At 64.1% G+C, this 15,070-nt stretch overlaps 3 protein-coding genes and 1 long non-coding RNA gene across 8 annotated transcripts in view; 1 reads left to right on the top strand and 3 right to left on the bottom strand.

Moving 5' to 3' along the window:
- ENTREP3 (endosomal transmembrane epsin interactor 3) lies at positions 1–6,719 on the bottom strand. 3 transcript variants are annotated; one of them, XM_074529537.1, is made up of 12 exons: positions 6,435–6,719; positions 5,813–5,869; positions 5,581–5,691; positions 5,321–5,446; positions 5,118–5,225; positions 4,819–4,979; positions 4,624–4,723; positions 4,457–4,541; positions 3,799–4,380; positions 3,502–3,570; positions 2,580–2,830; positions 1–1,041 (listed from the first exon to the last, which is right to left on the bottom strand). In XM_074529537.1, exons 1-12 carry the CDS (start codon positions 6,651–6,653, stop codon positions 871–873), a joined length of 2,040 nt encoding a protein of 679 aa, XP_074385638.1. In that variant the 5' UTR covers positions 6,654–6,719; the 3' UTR covers positions 1–870. The 3 variants fall into 3 exon arrangements, with proteins under 3 accessions (XP_074385638.1, XP_074385637.1, XP_074385636.1); XM_074529536.1 differs by having other exon boundaries at positions 3,502–3,567; positions 5,118–5,462; XM_074529535.1 differs by having other exon boundaries at positions 5,118–5,462.
- On the top strand, positions 6,464–13,508 carry LOC113460499 (uncharacterized). The gene is made up of 4 exons (XR_012577357.1): positions 6,464–6,590; positions 9,642–9,783; positions 11,758–11,868; positions 13,166–13,508. It is a non-coding gene; the product is annotated as an uncharacterized LOC113460499 (long non-coding RNA).
- Positions 7,416–11,024, bottom strand: SCAMP3 (secretory carrier membrane protein 3). The gene is made up of 8 exons (XM_074529544.1): positions 10,809–11,024; positions 10,573–10,692; positions 10,376–10,496; positions 10,171–10,299; positions 9,877–10,036; positions 9,660–9,761; positions 9,461–9,578; positions 7,416–8,690 (listed from the first exon to the last, which is right to left on the bottom strand). The coding sequence occupies exons 1-8, from the start codon at positions 10,923–10,925 to the stop codon at positions 8,544–8,546; spliced, it is 1,014 nt and encodes a 337-aa protein (XP_074385645.1). The 5' UTR covers positions 10,926–11,024; the 3' UTR covers positions 7,416–8,543.
- CLK2 (CDC like kinase 2) overlaps positions 13,041–15,070 on the bottom strand; it is a 16,385-nt gene continuing 14,355 nt past the window's right edge. For 2 of the 3 annotated variants that reach the window (XM_074529542.1, XM_074529541.1), the window contains exons 10-13: positions 14,984–15,066; positions 14,693–14,772; positions 14,460–14,550; positions 13,041–13,727 (exon numbers count right to left, since the gene is read on the bottom strand). In XM_074529542.1, the coding sequence (XP_074385643.1) occupies positions 13,545–13,727; positions 14,460–14,550; positions 14,693–14,772; positions 14,984–15,066 (437 nt within the window). In that variant the 3' untranslated portion in view covers positions 13,041–13,544. The remainder of the gene's footprint in view (positions 13,728–14,459; positions 14,551–14,692; positions 14,773–14,983; positions 15,067–15,070) is intronic. The other variant, XM_074529543.1, reaches the window with a different exon arrangement.

Consider the following 15,070-nt stretch of genomic DNA (forward strand, 5'->3'; position numbering starts at 1 on the left):
GGCGGCGACCACCTTTATTCGGTCTCTAGCGAGGGGCAGCGGCCGCGGGACCGGCCCCGCAGCGCGGCCCGGGCGCAGCCGGGCGGGGAGGAACGGGCACGGCCAGCACCGGCACCGGCACCGAACGGGGCGGAGGGCCTGGAGACAGGGGACAGAGCAAGGGACAGGCGTGGCAGTTCCGGGGTACGCTGGCACAGGAGGCCAGGGACCGGGCCAGCACAGGGGACAGGTCAGGGGACAGGCAAGGTTGTCCTGGAGGACAGGCACGGCTGGCACAGGGGACTGAGGATGAAGCCAGCATGGCCAGCCACAGAACAAGGCAGAAGACAGGCACGGCCAGTGGAGGGGACAGGGGACGGGCATGGCTGGCACAAGGGACCGGGGATCAAGCCAGCATAGCCAGCCAAAGGGACAGCATGGCCAGGGCAGGGGACAGACACGGCCATGCCAGGCTACAGGCACGGCTGGCACAGGGGACAGGGGATGGCCAGTGCGTGCGTCAGGCACAGCCACAACATGGGACAGGGCAGGGGACAGGCGTGGCCATCCCAGGGAATAGGCACAGCTGGCACAAGGGACAGGGCAAGGGACAGGCATGCCCAGAAGAAGGAAGAGGACAAGGAACAGGCATAACCATCCCAGACAGGCAGAGGGGGACAGGCACAGCTGTCCTGGCTCCCCACAGACACCCCAGGGGACCAGCCCCGAACCCCAGCCCTGCTCGGGGAAGGGGCTCAGCCCAACCCCCGGGGCAGCAGGGCAGGGCCCAGCCCCACCAGGGCAGCAGCAGCAATGTCCGAGCAATGTCCAGGGCTGAGCCCAGAGCGGGATTCCCTCCCCAGGGCGGAGGGTCCGTGCCAGGCCGTGCCCTCAGAGCGCGCTCTCCTTGCAGGCCCCGCTGAGGCTCCGCGGGCGGCCGCGCTCCAGGCGGCGTGAGGACAGGAGCCGCCGCAGGGACGACGTGGAGCTCAGGTCCCCGCAGCTCTGCAGGTGGATCCCTTCGTGGGGCCGCTCTGCACCCGGCCAGGCACTCCAGGGAACCTGCAGGGCATGGGGATGGGCTGTAACCTCAGGGATGGCAGCCCTGGCCGTGACACCACTGATCATGGCACCTCTGCCTGTGACACCCCTGCCCGTAGTACCCCTGGGCGTGCCACTCCTGCCTGTGGCACCCCTGCCCGTGTCACCCCTGCCCACGGCACCCCTGCCCATGACACCCCTGCCCATGACACCCCTGCCTGTGGACCCCTGCCCGTGGCACCCCTGCCCGTGACACCCCTGCCTGTGGACCCCTGCCTGTGAACCCCTGTCCGTGTCACCCCTGCCCGTGGTACCCCTGCCCATGGCACCCCTGCCCATGGTACCCTGCCCATAACATCCCTGCCTGTAACACCGCTGCCCATGGCACCCCTGCCTGTGAACCCCTGCCCATGGCACCAGTGCCCATGGTACCCCTGTCCGTGACACCCCTGTCCACGGCACCCCTGCCCATGACACCCCTGCCTGTGAACCCCTGTCCGTGTCACCCCTGCCCGTGGCACCCCTGCTCATGGCACCCTGCCTGTAACACCCCTGTCTGTAACACTGCTGCCCATGGCACCCCTGCCTGTGAACCCCCGCCTGTGACACCCTTTCCCATGGCACCCTTGTCCGTGGACCCCGGCCCATGGTACCCCTGCCTGTGATATGCGTGCCTGTGGCACCCCTAGCCCTGACACCCCTGCACGTGACACCCCTGCCCGTGGACCCCTGCCCATGGCACCACTGCCTGTGCCACCCCTGTCCATGACACTCCTTCCCATGGCACCCCTGCCCATAACATCCCTGCCCATGACACCCCTGCACGTGACACCCCTGCCTGTGAACCCCTGCCCATGGCACCAGTGCCCATGGTACCCCTGTCCGTGACACCCCTGACCATGGCACCCCTGCCCATGGCACCCCTGCCCGTGGCACCCCTGCCCATGGCACCCCTGCCCATGACACCCCTGCACGTGACACCCCTGCCTGTGAACCCCTGCCCATGGCACCAGTGCCCATGGTACCCCTGTCCATGACACTCCTTCCCATGGCACCACTTCCATGTGCCACCCCCCTGTGCTCAATCCCCCCCACCCCAGCACGGCCAGGCAGCACACGGGGCAGGAGGACAGAGGTGACAGGGATGGCAGAGGCGTGCATCACGCGCCCACACTGGCATTTGGGACAGGTTGGTTCCCGTCGAGGCCTCCCGGGCTGCGCAAGGACTCCCGTAAAGCTGAGCTGTGGGGATGTCCCAGCAGCTGCCTCCGGGTGCAGTGACTCAGGGGCAAAGCCAAAGCCATTGCAACAGGGATGATTTTCCCACCTGTGGCTCCGGTGGGGATCAAGGAAAAGGAGCTGCCCCCCAGGAAGGGCTGGGCAAGGACGGTGCTGCAGGAAGAACGCTCTGCCTGCAGCCACGGTGCCCACACAATGGAGGTGCAGCAGGGGAATGAAACAATGGAAGGGCCAGGGTGGAGGTGTTGATGGGAGAGAAAGGAGGGAGAGCGTGGATGGGAAGGAGGAGTTGCCCATCCCTTGTGGCTTCCAGAACCCACCTGTTTGTGCCCGTGGAAGCTGTGCCCAGACACCTCCACGCTGCGCTTGGGTCTCTGCAGGAACCTGGCCACCAGCCCACGGGTGCCCCGGTAGCCCTTGAGGTCCCCCAGGGAGCGGGTGGCCGTCTTGGACAGCTGCTGTGGCACCTTCTTGGAGGGTGGCAGCTTGTTCTTCCCCACGGAGCCAGCCCGGAGCAGCGGCGGGGAGTCACAGTGGGAGCGGTGGAGCAGGCAGGCCTCAGAGCACAGCCCTGTGGGGAGGGTGCTGTCACACAGAGGACACTGCTCTGGCAGTCCTGTCCTTGTCATCAGATCAGGGACACTGCCCTGATGAACCTGTCCCCATTGGTGTCTCCATTGGTGTCCCCAGGACACTGCTCTGGCAGTCCTGTCCTTGTCATCAGACCCAGGACACTGCCCTGATGAACCTGTCCCCATTGTCAGACCCAGGACACTGCTCTGATGGATCCATCCCCACCATCAGACCTGGGACACTGCTCTGACAGTCCTGTCCTTGTCAACAGACACAGGACACTCCTCTGACAGTCCTGTCCTCATCATCAGACACAGGACACTGCCCTGATGGACCTGTCCCCACTGTCAGACTCAGGACATTGCTGTGACAGGCACAGGACACTGCCCTGATGGATCCATCCCCACCAGCAGACCTGGGACACTGCTCTGGCAGGCACAGGACACTGCTCTGATGGACCTGTCCCCACTGTCACACCCCAGGATGCTGCTCCCAGCAAACCTGTCCTCAGAGCCCTGGGGTCCTGCTGTGTCCCATCCCCAGTCAGGAGGAGCAGTCCCACCTCTGGTCCCCACTGTCCCAGCCCCAACAGGGTGAGCTCAGCCCCCAGAGGGCTTCAGACACCTCCCATGCCCCATTTCCCTTCCCAGTACACCCCAGTGCCCTGACCTGTATCAGCGGAGGAGTCGGACACGGTGTCCTCCAGTGCTTTGGTATAAAGTACTTCCCTGAAATCTGCTGGGAGCAGAGAGAGCCGTCAGGCCTGGGCAGGTGTGCACACCCCAGGCAGCAGAACCCTCCAGCACCCCTGCTCCCAGCCCAGCAGACCTCCCCTGCTCCCCTCGTTCCATCCCAGACTGGCTCTAATCCCACCTGGCCGCACAGCCAAACCCTGCGGCACATCCCGGCCGCACCGCACAGACGCTGCCACACTCCCATCCCATCCCGGAGGTCATTGTCACCTACCAGCACGGCCGGCCATGGGGACACCGGGGTCACTGTGCGACCTCAGCAGCGGGCGCGGGGCCATCCCCGGGGCCGGGGACGAAGGGCACGAGGTCTCGCTGTTGCGCCGGGGGCGGCCGGCGGTGGCGGTGTCCGTGTGACGGTCACCTCCGCGTCCCTGCAGCGACGATCCCTTGTCCTTGAGGCGCACCTCGGGGAAGCAGGGCCCGGCACAGCGCACCGGCCCCACCAGCCGGTTGCAGCTGTGGGTCACGGCTCCCCCCACCAGGACGCCGCCGCCGTCGGGGCCGGGCTCGGCGGTGGAGCACGAATAGGAGCGCTCGCCCCGCACTCGGGGCTGGGGCATCTCCTCGAAGGGGCCCTGCAGGGCCAGCGTGGGGCTGCGGGCGTGGTGGCTGCACTGCACGCAGTCCACGCTCAGGCAGTAATCGGCGCGGCTGCGCTGGATGGAGCGGAACAGGACGTAATCCACGGAGCGCATGGAGCCCTGCAGCTCCAGCAGGCACGAGTCCTCCGAGGGGCTGCTGTCCCCGGGGATGTCCATGATCTCCGACATGATCAGGGAGCCGCTGTCCATGGAGACTGCGAGGGGAGAGGATGGGCATGGCTGAGGAGCTGCCAGAGCCGGCCCTGCCATCATCCTGGGGGCAGTGCTCACCTTCCCCGCTGAGCACGATGGAGGGGACACGGTCACAGGTGCAGGCGTGGGAGCCCTCTGTCAGCTGCGAGTCGAACAGGGTGGCCTGTGGGGCAGCAGGCACAGGGCTCAGCTGAGCTGGAGCCCATCGTGCCCAGCCTGCCCTGCCCACAGCCCCACAGCCCCACCTGGCTGTCTCCCCGCAGCCCCATCACTGTCTCGTAGGATGGGGGGAAATCGGTTGGGTAGAGGGGCACGGGGCTGTCCATGGAGCCATTGTAGGTGATGCTGTGGAGGCAAAGCAGAAAAGCCACTCTGGGTGGGACAAGCCCAGCCTGGGGGCACACAGACCCCCTGTTCTCGAAGCCTTGCTCCCTTGGTACCTCTGTGCATCCGTCTCGGAGCTGCAGGTGTACTCAGGGGGGTAGTAGGGGGGAGGTGGCACTGGGGGCACAAACTCCTCGAAGTCCATCATGCTCTGCAGGAAGGTGTCAGGTGGGGACGTGCATTCCAATGTCACAGAGCTCGAGCGCTGTGGGACCAGCTGCAGGGAGAGAAGGGAGAGCTGGGACCTCCTGGGCTGAGATCCAGCAAGGGATGTGCATCCTGGGCTTTATTCTGCACCTGGCTGGGGCCAGGTCCTGCCCTGGCACCCCAGGGACCACCCCAGCCTGGGACTCACCATGTGGACGATGTCAAGGGAGAAGATCTGGATGCAGCACACGACAGCAGAGAGCATGCAGATGATGGTGGAGAAGATGGTCAAGCCACAGACACTGAAGAGGAGATCCTGGGGAGCAGTGGGGTGAGCTGCAGAGCCCGCAGAGCCATGGCCGGGGCTGCGGCCGCTTCCCAGGGAGCCCTTGCATCCCCCAGCTCCTCCACCTTGAGCGCCACACGGATGCTCCGGCAGTTGGCGTTGGGGAACATGGTGAGCTGCTCGCTCTGCTGGCTGCAGGAGGCGGGCGGGGGCTCCGAGCGGGCCTGGCAGCAGACACACGTGTCCCTCTCCTGGCGACAAGAAACACTGCGAGGAAGCTCTGGATGCCGTGTAATCTCCCTGAGAGCCACCAGCGCATCCCCACCAGCTCCGCAGAGCCCCCCACAAGCCAGGCATGAGCCCGGGGGTCCCTGCTCAGCCTCACCCTCTCGCAGGCCTCCAGGCTCTTCACCAGCTGCGCGTTCTGGCACGACAGGATGGAGCCGGCGAGGCTCAGCATGACGCCCAGCACCGAGAGCAGCGTGAAGAAGGCGATCTGCAGCGGGAGGAGAGGGGCTGCCGGCGGCGCAGGGAGCCGGCGGAGCACCCGGGGGCACGGGGGGGGATGCTCGGTCTGGGCTGCCCCGCCTGCGGAAGGGTGTCCCCCCAACACCTACCACCAGGGTGAGCGGCCGCTTCCAGGAGACGATGCCGACCAGCCCGGACAGTGCCAGCTGCAGGTGCACAAGGCCCGGGGTGAGCACAGGGAGAAGGCTCAGATAGGCACAGGGGCCAGAGCAGCTCCTGCCCATGGGCAGAGCCCCCTGGTTCCCACAGGCCTGGAGCCAGCCCGGGAGCAATGGGGCTGTAGGAGCAGCCCTGGCGCCACGAGATGGGAGAAACTGCTGATTCAGGGCCTGGGGACTGCGGGCTGCTCTGGCTGGGCAGCAAGCAAACCCAGGCCAGCAGCCGTGCTGCAGGGTCACCACAGGGGACCCCGGGTGCTGCCCCCACCCCAATACCCGGCAGCCAGAGCAGAGCCCCCATCACCACCCTGTCCCTGCCCTGTGGTCACCGTGGTGCCCCCACACCCCTCCCTGCGGACCCCAGACTTCCCCCGCACCCCTCGGGGGTCCCCATCCCTCAGAGTCACCCTGGGGGAGCCCTTGGGATTCTCCCACAATGCACCGCGGCAGGCACGGGCAGAGGCTGGGGGAGCACCGGGGCTGCTCTCCCCTGGGACCGGCGGCCGGTTCGGCCCCCGGGGGAGCAGCGCAGCCCCCTCGGCCCCGTACTCACCGAGAAGCCGGCCCAGGACGGGCAGGAGTGCCGGATTTTGGTGGAGGGAGTGATGGTGGCCGCCACCAGGCTGAAGGTGACGATGAGGACGCCCAGCACGGCTTGCACGAGCCCCAGGACGAGCAGGACCTGCAGCCAGGCGCGCTGGAGGCGGAGGTGGGTGAGGCTGCGGGAGCTGCGGCCGGTCAGCGAGCGGTTCGAGTCGCTGGGGGAGGGCATGGCCGCGGCGGGCGGCGGCTCGGGGCCGGCCCCGGAGCCCCGGGGCAGCCGGCGGCACCGCGCCAGGACCGCGGGCAGCGGGAGCAGCCGCTCTGCGGGAACGGGCCGGGCTCCACCTTTCGGCCTTGCCGGAGGATGCTGACGGCGGCTCTTCCCTGCCCCGGGCGGGGGGGCTCGGGCAGCGCCCACGGCCACGCGGAACGGAACCGGCCTAGAACCGCCGGCCGGGCACGGAGCGCGGCCCCGGGACCGCCGCCGCCTCCCTGGCCGTCGGTGCAGCGCCGGGCCCCCGCCGGGAGATCATCCCGCCCCGCGGGGACCGAGAGCCGCCGCCCGGGACGCGGCCCCCGGGGCAGCGCCTGCAGGCGGGAGCCGCGCTCCGGACCGGAGCATCCTCCGCTGGCGGCGGTGGGCGCAGAGCCGGCTCCCGGTACCGGTAAGGGAGGGCGGGCGGCTACCGGCGGTCCGTCAGCCCCGCGCCCCGCAGCCCCGGCGCCGCACGGAGCGGCGGGCGGGGACGCCGGAGCGGCGGGAGGCTGCGGCCGAGCATGGCCGGGGAGCGCCCGGGGCCGCAGCTGGAGCGCCGGGAGCGGCGGGGCCGGTCCCACACGGGCCGGCGGGGCTGGGCCGCGCCGGGGCCGCCCCCGCGGGGCACGACGGGAGCTGTAGTCCGCCCACAGCGGCCCCGGGAGCCGCGGCACCGGCAGCGGCCCCGCCGCTCCCCCCCAGCCCCCCGGGAGGCGCACGGAGATGGCGAAGGAAGAGAGTAAACCTTCATTTATTCCTTAAATAAACCGGGAGCAGGCGGGAACAGCACACGGGGAGCAGCGGAGGAGGCGGGGACGCCCGGAGGAGCCCCGGTTCCAGCGGGACCGGGAGGGCACCGGCCCTCACGGCTGAAGGCACAAAGCCTCTCGCCAGCCCCGGAGCATCCGAGAGGAGATGGACTGAAGCAGAATGCGTGAGACCTGTCCTGGGGACCCCCAGGGACACCAGGGCAGGGGACAGAGGGCAGGTAAGGGGGCGCGGGGCTGCACACCGGGGCTGGCTCAGCCCCCGAAGGCCTTGGCTGGAGGGTGCTGAGGGCAGCAAGGGGGTCACAGTCCTCGAAGCAGGTGGGGAGGGGGCTGCAGGAGCTGTTCAGCCCTCCCTGGAGGCAAAGGGGAGCCATGTAAACGCCGGGGCTGCTCCTCGGCACCCAGCCTGGCTTTGGGCTCCACACGGGCTAAAGGCAGGATCCCCACAAGCAGCAGCTGCCCGAGCTCTGCCTGTCCCTGCCCTGCTCTCCTCATCCCTGGGCCTGAAGAGAGGGAGAGGATGGGGAAAGGGACGGGACAAAAGGATGAGACAGCCTGGGGAAAGCACCAGCCCCATCCTCATCCCACTGGAGCAAGCCCCAGGAGGAAGAGGGGGATGACGTTCTTGGCAGAGCATGGGGGTCCCCTGGGCACACGGGGGTGGCAGGGGACCCTCCCACACCCTAAAGGAGCACAAGTGTCATCACCAGGTGGGGAAACAGGAGAGCACAAGGAAGGCAAGTGACCGTTCCAGTCCCTGGAAGCAGCATTGCAGCCATCTGGGGAGGCTCCTGCCCCCAGCAGCTGGTGCTGGAAGGGAGGACGACGGCTCAGGGCTCCCCACCCTGCTCCCCCCAATCTGCTGAGGGGAGGGGACCAGCACAAACCACAACAGCCTCTGTCCGTGAGGAAAAAGGGGGTTAAGAGCAGCAGACGATTCAGGCACCAGCACTTCCAAGCTGGGATGAGGCAGCCTCTGAGAGCCGATGGGGGATCCAGTGAAAGTGCGACTCGGGTTTCCTCTTCTCTTCCTCTTGGCCTTCCTCTTCCTCGGGAGGAGCCCCGGGGCACCGGGAGGGGCAGGGCCCACAGGCTACGGGGCACGGAAGGCGTTGGTGGCCGCGCCCGCGGCGGCGTTGGCCGCGGCCGTGCGCACGGCCTGGTTGGAGAAAACGCCGGCGGCAAACTCCTCCTGCGCCTTCTGAAAGCTGGCACCCGTGCGGCGGTACAGGGAGTGGATCTGGGGGCAGCAGGGAATGGGGTCAGGGCTGGAGGCCCAGGGAAACAGAGCTGTGATGGCCCAAACCTCCCCACAGGGATGGCTCAGGCTGCAGGTCCCAGTTTAACAGAGCTGTGGTGGCCCAAAGCTCCCCAAAGGGATGGCTCAGGCTGCAGGTCCCAGTTTAACAGAGCTGTGATGGCCCAAAGCTCCCCAAAAGGATAGTTTGAACTGCAGGTCCTGAGTAAACAAAGTTGTGATGGACCAAACCTCCCCCAAAAGGGATGAGGGATGGCTCAGGCTGCAGGTCCCAGTTTACCAGAGCTGTGATGACTCAAACCTCCCCAAAAGGATGGCTCTGGCTGCAGGCTCCAGTTAAACAGAGCTGTGATGGCCCAAACATCCCCCAAAAGGGATGAGGGATGGCTCAGGCTGCAGGCTCCAGTTTAAGAGAGCTGTGATGGCCTAAACTTCCCCCAAAAGGGATGAGGGATGGCTCAGGCTGCAGGTCCCACAGGTGAACAGAGTTGTGAAGACCCAAACCTCTCCAAAAAGGGATGAGGGATGCCTCTGGCTACAGACCCCCAGAAAACAGAGCTGTGACAGCCCAAACCTCCCCAAAGGGATGGCTCAGGCTACAGGCCCCAGATAAACAGAGCTGTGATGACCCAAACTTCCCCAAAGGGATGGCTCAGGCTGCAGGTCCTGAGTACACAGAGTTGTGATGGCCCAAACTCCCCCCAAAAAGGGATGAGGGATGGCTCAGGCTGCAGGCTTTGATCCCAACCCACCTTTTTCAGCATGATGATGCCCAGCACAGCCACGGCCGTGAAGGACAAGGACACCAGGATCATCATCACGGCCACGGCCTTGTTAGTCCGCAGTGCTATCAGGCTCAGGATCCAGCCACTGCAAAACAAGAGGCTGTGTCCCCCAGGTTCCCTCCTCCCCACCCACCTCTCACCTCTGCAGGGTCAGCACACGGCCCACCTGAATCCCCAGTTTGGGATGCCGATGGCCTGCAGCACATACATCACGTTCTGGGCAAAGAAGACGAAGAAGAAGACAAAGAAGTTGAAGGAACTGTCGCTCCTGGGAGGAAGAAACGAGTAAGGTGAGGAAGCTCCCAAACCTTCCTTAAAGCAGGAGAACAGGGAGCTTGGGGTGGAAGAGCCCATCCTGCAGGTGCCCAGGGCTCGGGACACACCTGAAGGCTTTGTACATGGGCCGGTACCAGCAGACAAAGGAACAGGGCGTGTAGAGCAGAGCCCAGAGGATGGAGAGGCCAAACCCAGAGCCGGACGTGGGATCCACGCAGAACCAGGCGAGCGAGGACAGGAAGTTCATGAACAGAGCAATGGTGCTGGCTGAGAGACAGAACAGACTCAGGAGCCCATCCAGGCTCCCCCAACCCCACAACCACCTGTTCATCCCAATTCCCCAGAGCAGCAGCACCCAAATTCATCCTTCCACCTGCTGCCAGGCTCTGCTGGAGACTCACCCATCCAGAGGTAGTACATGGTTGTCACTGTCTTCTGGAAGTCAGCCGGGATCTCCACGGGGATGTCCTGGTAGAAGCACGGCTTCACCGGGCAGAAGGACGGCAGCGGGGGCCAATTGTTGAGCCTCGCTGCGGAGGGAAGGGGGTGAGGAGGAGCCAGGAGGGCTCCAAGGGGGTCCCAGCCCTGCCCAGCCCCGCCACTCACTCTGAGCACCGCCGAGGGCCGCGTTCTGCAGCTCCCGCTCCCGCCGGTCCAGCTCCTCCGCTTTCCGGTTGAGCTCCTCCTGCCGCTTCAGCAGCTCCGCCGTGGCGGCAGCGGCCGAGGCCTGCGGAGAGGGGGGACACAACCCTTGGGCTCCGGCCCGTGCCCGTGTCCCGGCCCGGCGGCGCCTCCCCCCGTACCTGCGAGCCGTAGGAGCCGTAGTTGCGGGGCTCGGTAGGACTCGCCTTCCGCGGGGGCTGCGCGGCCGCCGGTACCGGAGGCGGTGGCGCTACCGACGGGGTCTGGAAGGGCGGCGGTGGCTGCAGGGGAAGAGGAGAGGGGTGAGACCGCGCCGGTAGCGGGGAAAACGCCGGTGCCGGGAAGAAGATCCGGTACCAGGGCAGGCCCCGGTGCCCGGGCAGGCCCCGCCGCTCACCGCGTCGCTCTCGAAGGGGTTGTAGCCATCCAGCACAGCGCCGGGCCGGGCCTGCAGCGCCGCGGGGTCCTGGAAGGGGTTGTCCGGGAGCACCGCGGGGCCGCCGCGCTGGGCCATGGCCAGACCGGGACCGGGAGCGCGCTGGACCCGCGGGACCGGCGTCGCCGCCGCCGCCAGGCCCCGCCCCTGCCCGCCGCTGATTGGTCCCGCTGCACCGTGACGTCATCGGGGAGACCCCCGCCGCAGGGGGCCGCTGCGCACGCGTCGGAGCCGCGCCTGGCGGGGCGCGCGCGTGACGCAGCCACGTGTCCCGGGGGTCACGTGCGGCGCGCCCGTCCCCACCCCAACCCCGGGGCCGCCCTTCCTTCGGGTACCCCCGAGAGGGGCGGCCGGGACGGGACCCCGTCACCCCCCAGTGTCCCGGTATCCAGTACCCATCGCACCCCGGTGTCCCGGTATCCAGTACCCATCGCCCCTCCGGTGTCCCGGTATCCACCTCCTATCATCCCTCGGTGTCCCGGTATCCATTACCCATCACCTCTCGTGCCCCATATCCGTCCTCCATCGCCTCCCGATGTCCCGGTATCCATTACCCGTCACTCCCCGGTGTCCCGGTGCCCATCATCCCCCAGTGTCCCGGTATCCACCGCCCATCACCCCCGGTTCCCCCATAGTTCCGGGTCCCCGCCCAGCCGGACCTGCCGGGACAGCGGCTCCTCCTGCATGTCCCCACCCCCGGTCCTGCTCCCTGCTCTTACCGGGCACAGCCCCGGTACCGGTACCGTTCACCTGCTGCCCGCACAGCCCCTCCCGTCCTCCCAGGCGTTGCCACTCCAGCAGCTGTCACCACAGCCAGCCAGGGACTCGGGCACGACGAGCACTCGGGGAATTCCTCCTGTGTCTCCTGGAGCTGTTTATTTATAGGAATCTCCAAATCCTTCCCCTCCAGCTGCTCATGGACTGCACACTGACCCCACCCCAGGTCCTGTCAGCATCCCGGGAGCAGGACACCACTGCCAAAAACACTGCACAGAATGAGAGTGCCATCTGAATCCCACAGGTGAGCTCCCACCTCTCCAAAACCTGGAGCTGCTCCTGGCAGAGGTGGAAGCTGTGGATTTGGGGTTTGGACACCAGCATGAGTTTATTTTCTTGAAGTTAAGGTATGAATCAGATAATTTAATTGTCCTCCAGCTTCAGTGTGGGGCTGGGCACAGGGGCAGTGGGACAGGAGGAAGGGAGGGTCACAAGCCCATGGAGGTGGCTCAGTGCCACCCTTCCTGAGGCCCATGGAGATGGCTCAGTGTCACCTTTCTGAGGTCCATGGAGGTGGCTCAGTGTCACCTTCCTGAGGCCCATGGAGATGGCTCAGTGTTAGCTCTCCTGAGACCCATGGAGATGGCTCAGTGCCACCTTCCTGAGGTCCATGGAGATGGCTGTCACCTTTCCTGAGGTCCATGGAGATGGCTCAGTGTCAGCTCTCCTGATGCCCATGGAGATGGCTCAGTGCCACCCTTCCTGAGGCTCTCACAGGCCCATGGAGATGGCTGTCACCTTTCCTGAGGTCCATGGAGATGGCTCAGTGCCACCCTTGCTGAGGTCCATGCAGATGGCTCAGTGCCACCCTTCCTGAGTCTCTCACAAGCCCACAGACATGGCTCAGTGCCACCCTGAGGCTCCCCACGCTCACTCCAGGTGAAACCAGACATTTCCTTTCCCCTCAGCCAGGGCACAGCCTGGCACAGCCTGATGGTGCCACAGCAGAGCTCATCTGTCACCCACACCCCAGCGAGGCTCTGCCCCTGCCATCAGCTGTGACACAGCCCAGAAAACACCCAGGGAACAGCCCAAACCAAGGCCCAGCCTCCCTGCAGAGCTGGGAAGAGTCCAAAAGACACAGCCAGCCCTGGGGTGGGTGTAGGACAGCGGGATGTGGGCTCCTGACAGCCCCAGCCAGCTAAGGCTGAGAGGTTCCTTCAGGTAAGAGAACCCTCCCTGTCCCTTCACTGCCTCCCACCCCAACACTGGACCCAGGGCATGAAGAAAAAGCCAGTCCCTGGTTTTCTACCCCACAAAACAGCATCTACTCAGGTCCAGCTGCAGCCCTGAGGGCCAAAAGCAGCTCCTACTCAGTGCAGGTGGATACAGCTGGACCACAAAGTTCCATTTCCCCCCCTTCTCCTTCCCCCCATAGGGCACAGCAAAACAACCCCAGGATCAGCAGCTGTCAGGCCAAACCCAGACCAGGTGCTTTATTCACTTCATATTTATTTCTCACAAAGACTGTACAAAATTCTTATAAAACTCTGGTGTGGGGATGGGCTATGACATTGATCCAAAAAATAATTCCCATGCAGTCCCACCAGTTCCATAACTTACAAGGAAACAGATAAGCTACAGAGAGCTGCGAGTCCTGGAGTATTTACACCGAGGAGGGGCAGGAACAGGAGACAAAGCAACACAGGCCAAGAGGTATTTACAGCACGGACACACCGACCCCCCTCACCTCACAAGAACAGCAGCAGCAACAGCAGGTCAGGCCCGTGGTGCTCCTAGGCCGACAGAGAATCTGGGCTATTTACAGTATCTCACATATTAACAGCTTTACAAACGTGTCCAGGAAGTTCATCTCATGTTTATATATATATATAAAAAAAAAAGCACCAAGTGTCTGAATAGAAATCACACAGGCCTCCACGGGGGCTAGAATCCGAGGGCTGGCTGGCACCTGTGGCGTCACCGGCTGATGTCCCGGCTCGAGTCCCACATTTTTGTGCTGGGCTCCATGCCCAGCATGTCAAAGAAGGGGTGCTTGAGGGCCTCAGCCAGGGTGACACGCTTGGAGGGCTCGTACTCCAGCATGCTCTCGATGAGGTCGAACAGGCGGTGATGGTCCTCAGCCTCCGAGGTCAGGTATCGCTGCGGGTGGAGGGCAAGGTGAGGCTCAGGGAGGCTGCACCCCATCCTGATGTTCTCTGGTTTGTTCACACCATCTCTCAGCCTGGAGCTGAGCTCTGAACTCCTCTCTATCCACAACTGACAGATTGTCACACACCCTCCCTTCCCAGGGAGCTTCCTGAACTTTCCATGCTCTCCTTGTCCTCCACATTAAACTCACACTGCTGCAGCTTCCTATTGCTGGGACAGCCAAGGCTCCCTTCAACCACCCTTCTGCTGGCCACACTGAGATCTCCTTATTTCAATAATGTTTTGAAAAGTATTTTTAATTCTTATGACTTAGTCCCTGCTGATTGTCAAAATGTGGCTTCCCTGATTTTAACCAATTCACAATATCTTTTATGGGAATTAAAATGAAAAAAGCTTCTTAATAAATTGGTTGAAAGATATGCAAATACTGCTTATGAAGATATAGATGTTACCCAATTAGCAAGTGATCCACCTTACCATAGACCAGAAAACCAAGCAGCAAAATTGCCTCAGCCTGTATTAACAGATATCAAAGATGCTGCTAGAAAAACTTTGTTTTCAGTTGAGCCAGCTAGTACACCCATGTAAACGCTTATACTACCATCAGACAAGGTGAAAATTCTATAGTTCTTTTTTAGATAGATTAACCCAAGCAGTCAAAAAGCAATGTCTAACTCAGGCTTGCCCAGAGGGAGAAGCTGAGGAGGGGCCAAGCTGCCTCACCCGCAGTGGTTTGCAGTTCTCCCGAACGTAGCGTCCAGCTGAGGTGTTCTCATCCCAGTCCAGGCGGCCGTGGTAGAAATATTTCTGTTTCCTGTCAGAAGAAAGGGGCAGCAGGTTACACAGCAGCAGCAGCAAGGTGCCAGCCCCAGTGGGACACAGCTGGGTGGCTCCAGAGTGGCATCTCCCCCAGGGTGAAGCACTGCCCGTGGAGCACGAGGGCTGGCTTTGCTCACCTTGTCTTGCGGACCATTCGAGAAGGAATTGGCCCCAAAATCCTCTCCATCATGGCCAGGTGCTCCCGGTTGTCGTGTGTCTGGGAGGGAGAAATGGAAAGGGAAGGCATGGAATAGATTCCAGTGGTTCTGCCTCCAGCCCTGGGTGTTCCCCCACCCAGAACCCCCATCCTGGCCAACACCTGGGGTGTCTCCACAGGGCTGCAGGGATGGAGGGACCCCCATCAGTCTCAGGGAGGCAGCCAGCATCCGCTCACCAGCTGGGAAGTACCCACACCACACAGTTCTCACCTGGAAAAGGGTGAAACCCACATAATACTCAAAGATGATGCAGCCAATACTCCACACATCACAGGGCTGGCTCCAGCCAAGCTCTGA

The sequence above is a fragment of the Zonotrichia albicollis genome, chromosome 30 (assembly GCF_047830755.1).
Source record: "Zonotrichia albicollis isolate bZonAlb1 chromosome 30, bZonAlb1.hap1, whole genome shotgun sequence".
In the NCBI taxonomy this organism is placed as follows: Eukaryota; Metazoa; Chordata; class Aves; order Passeriformes; family Passerellidae; genus Zonotrichia; species Zonotrichia albicollis.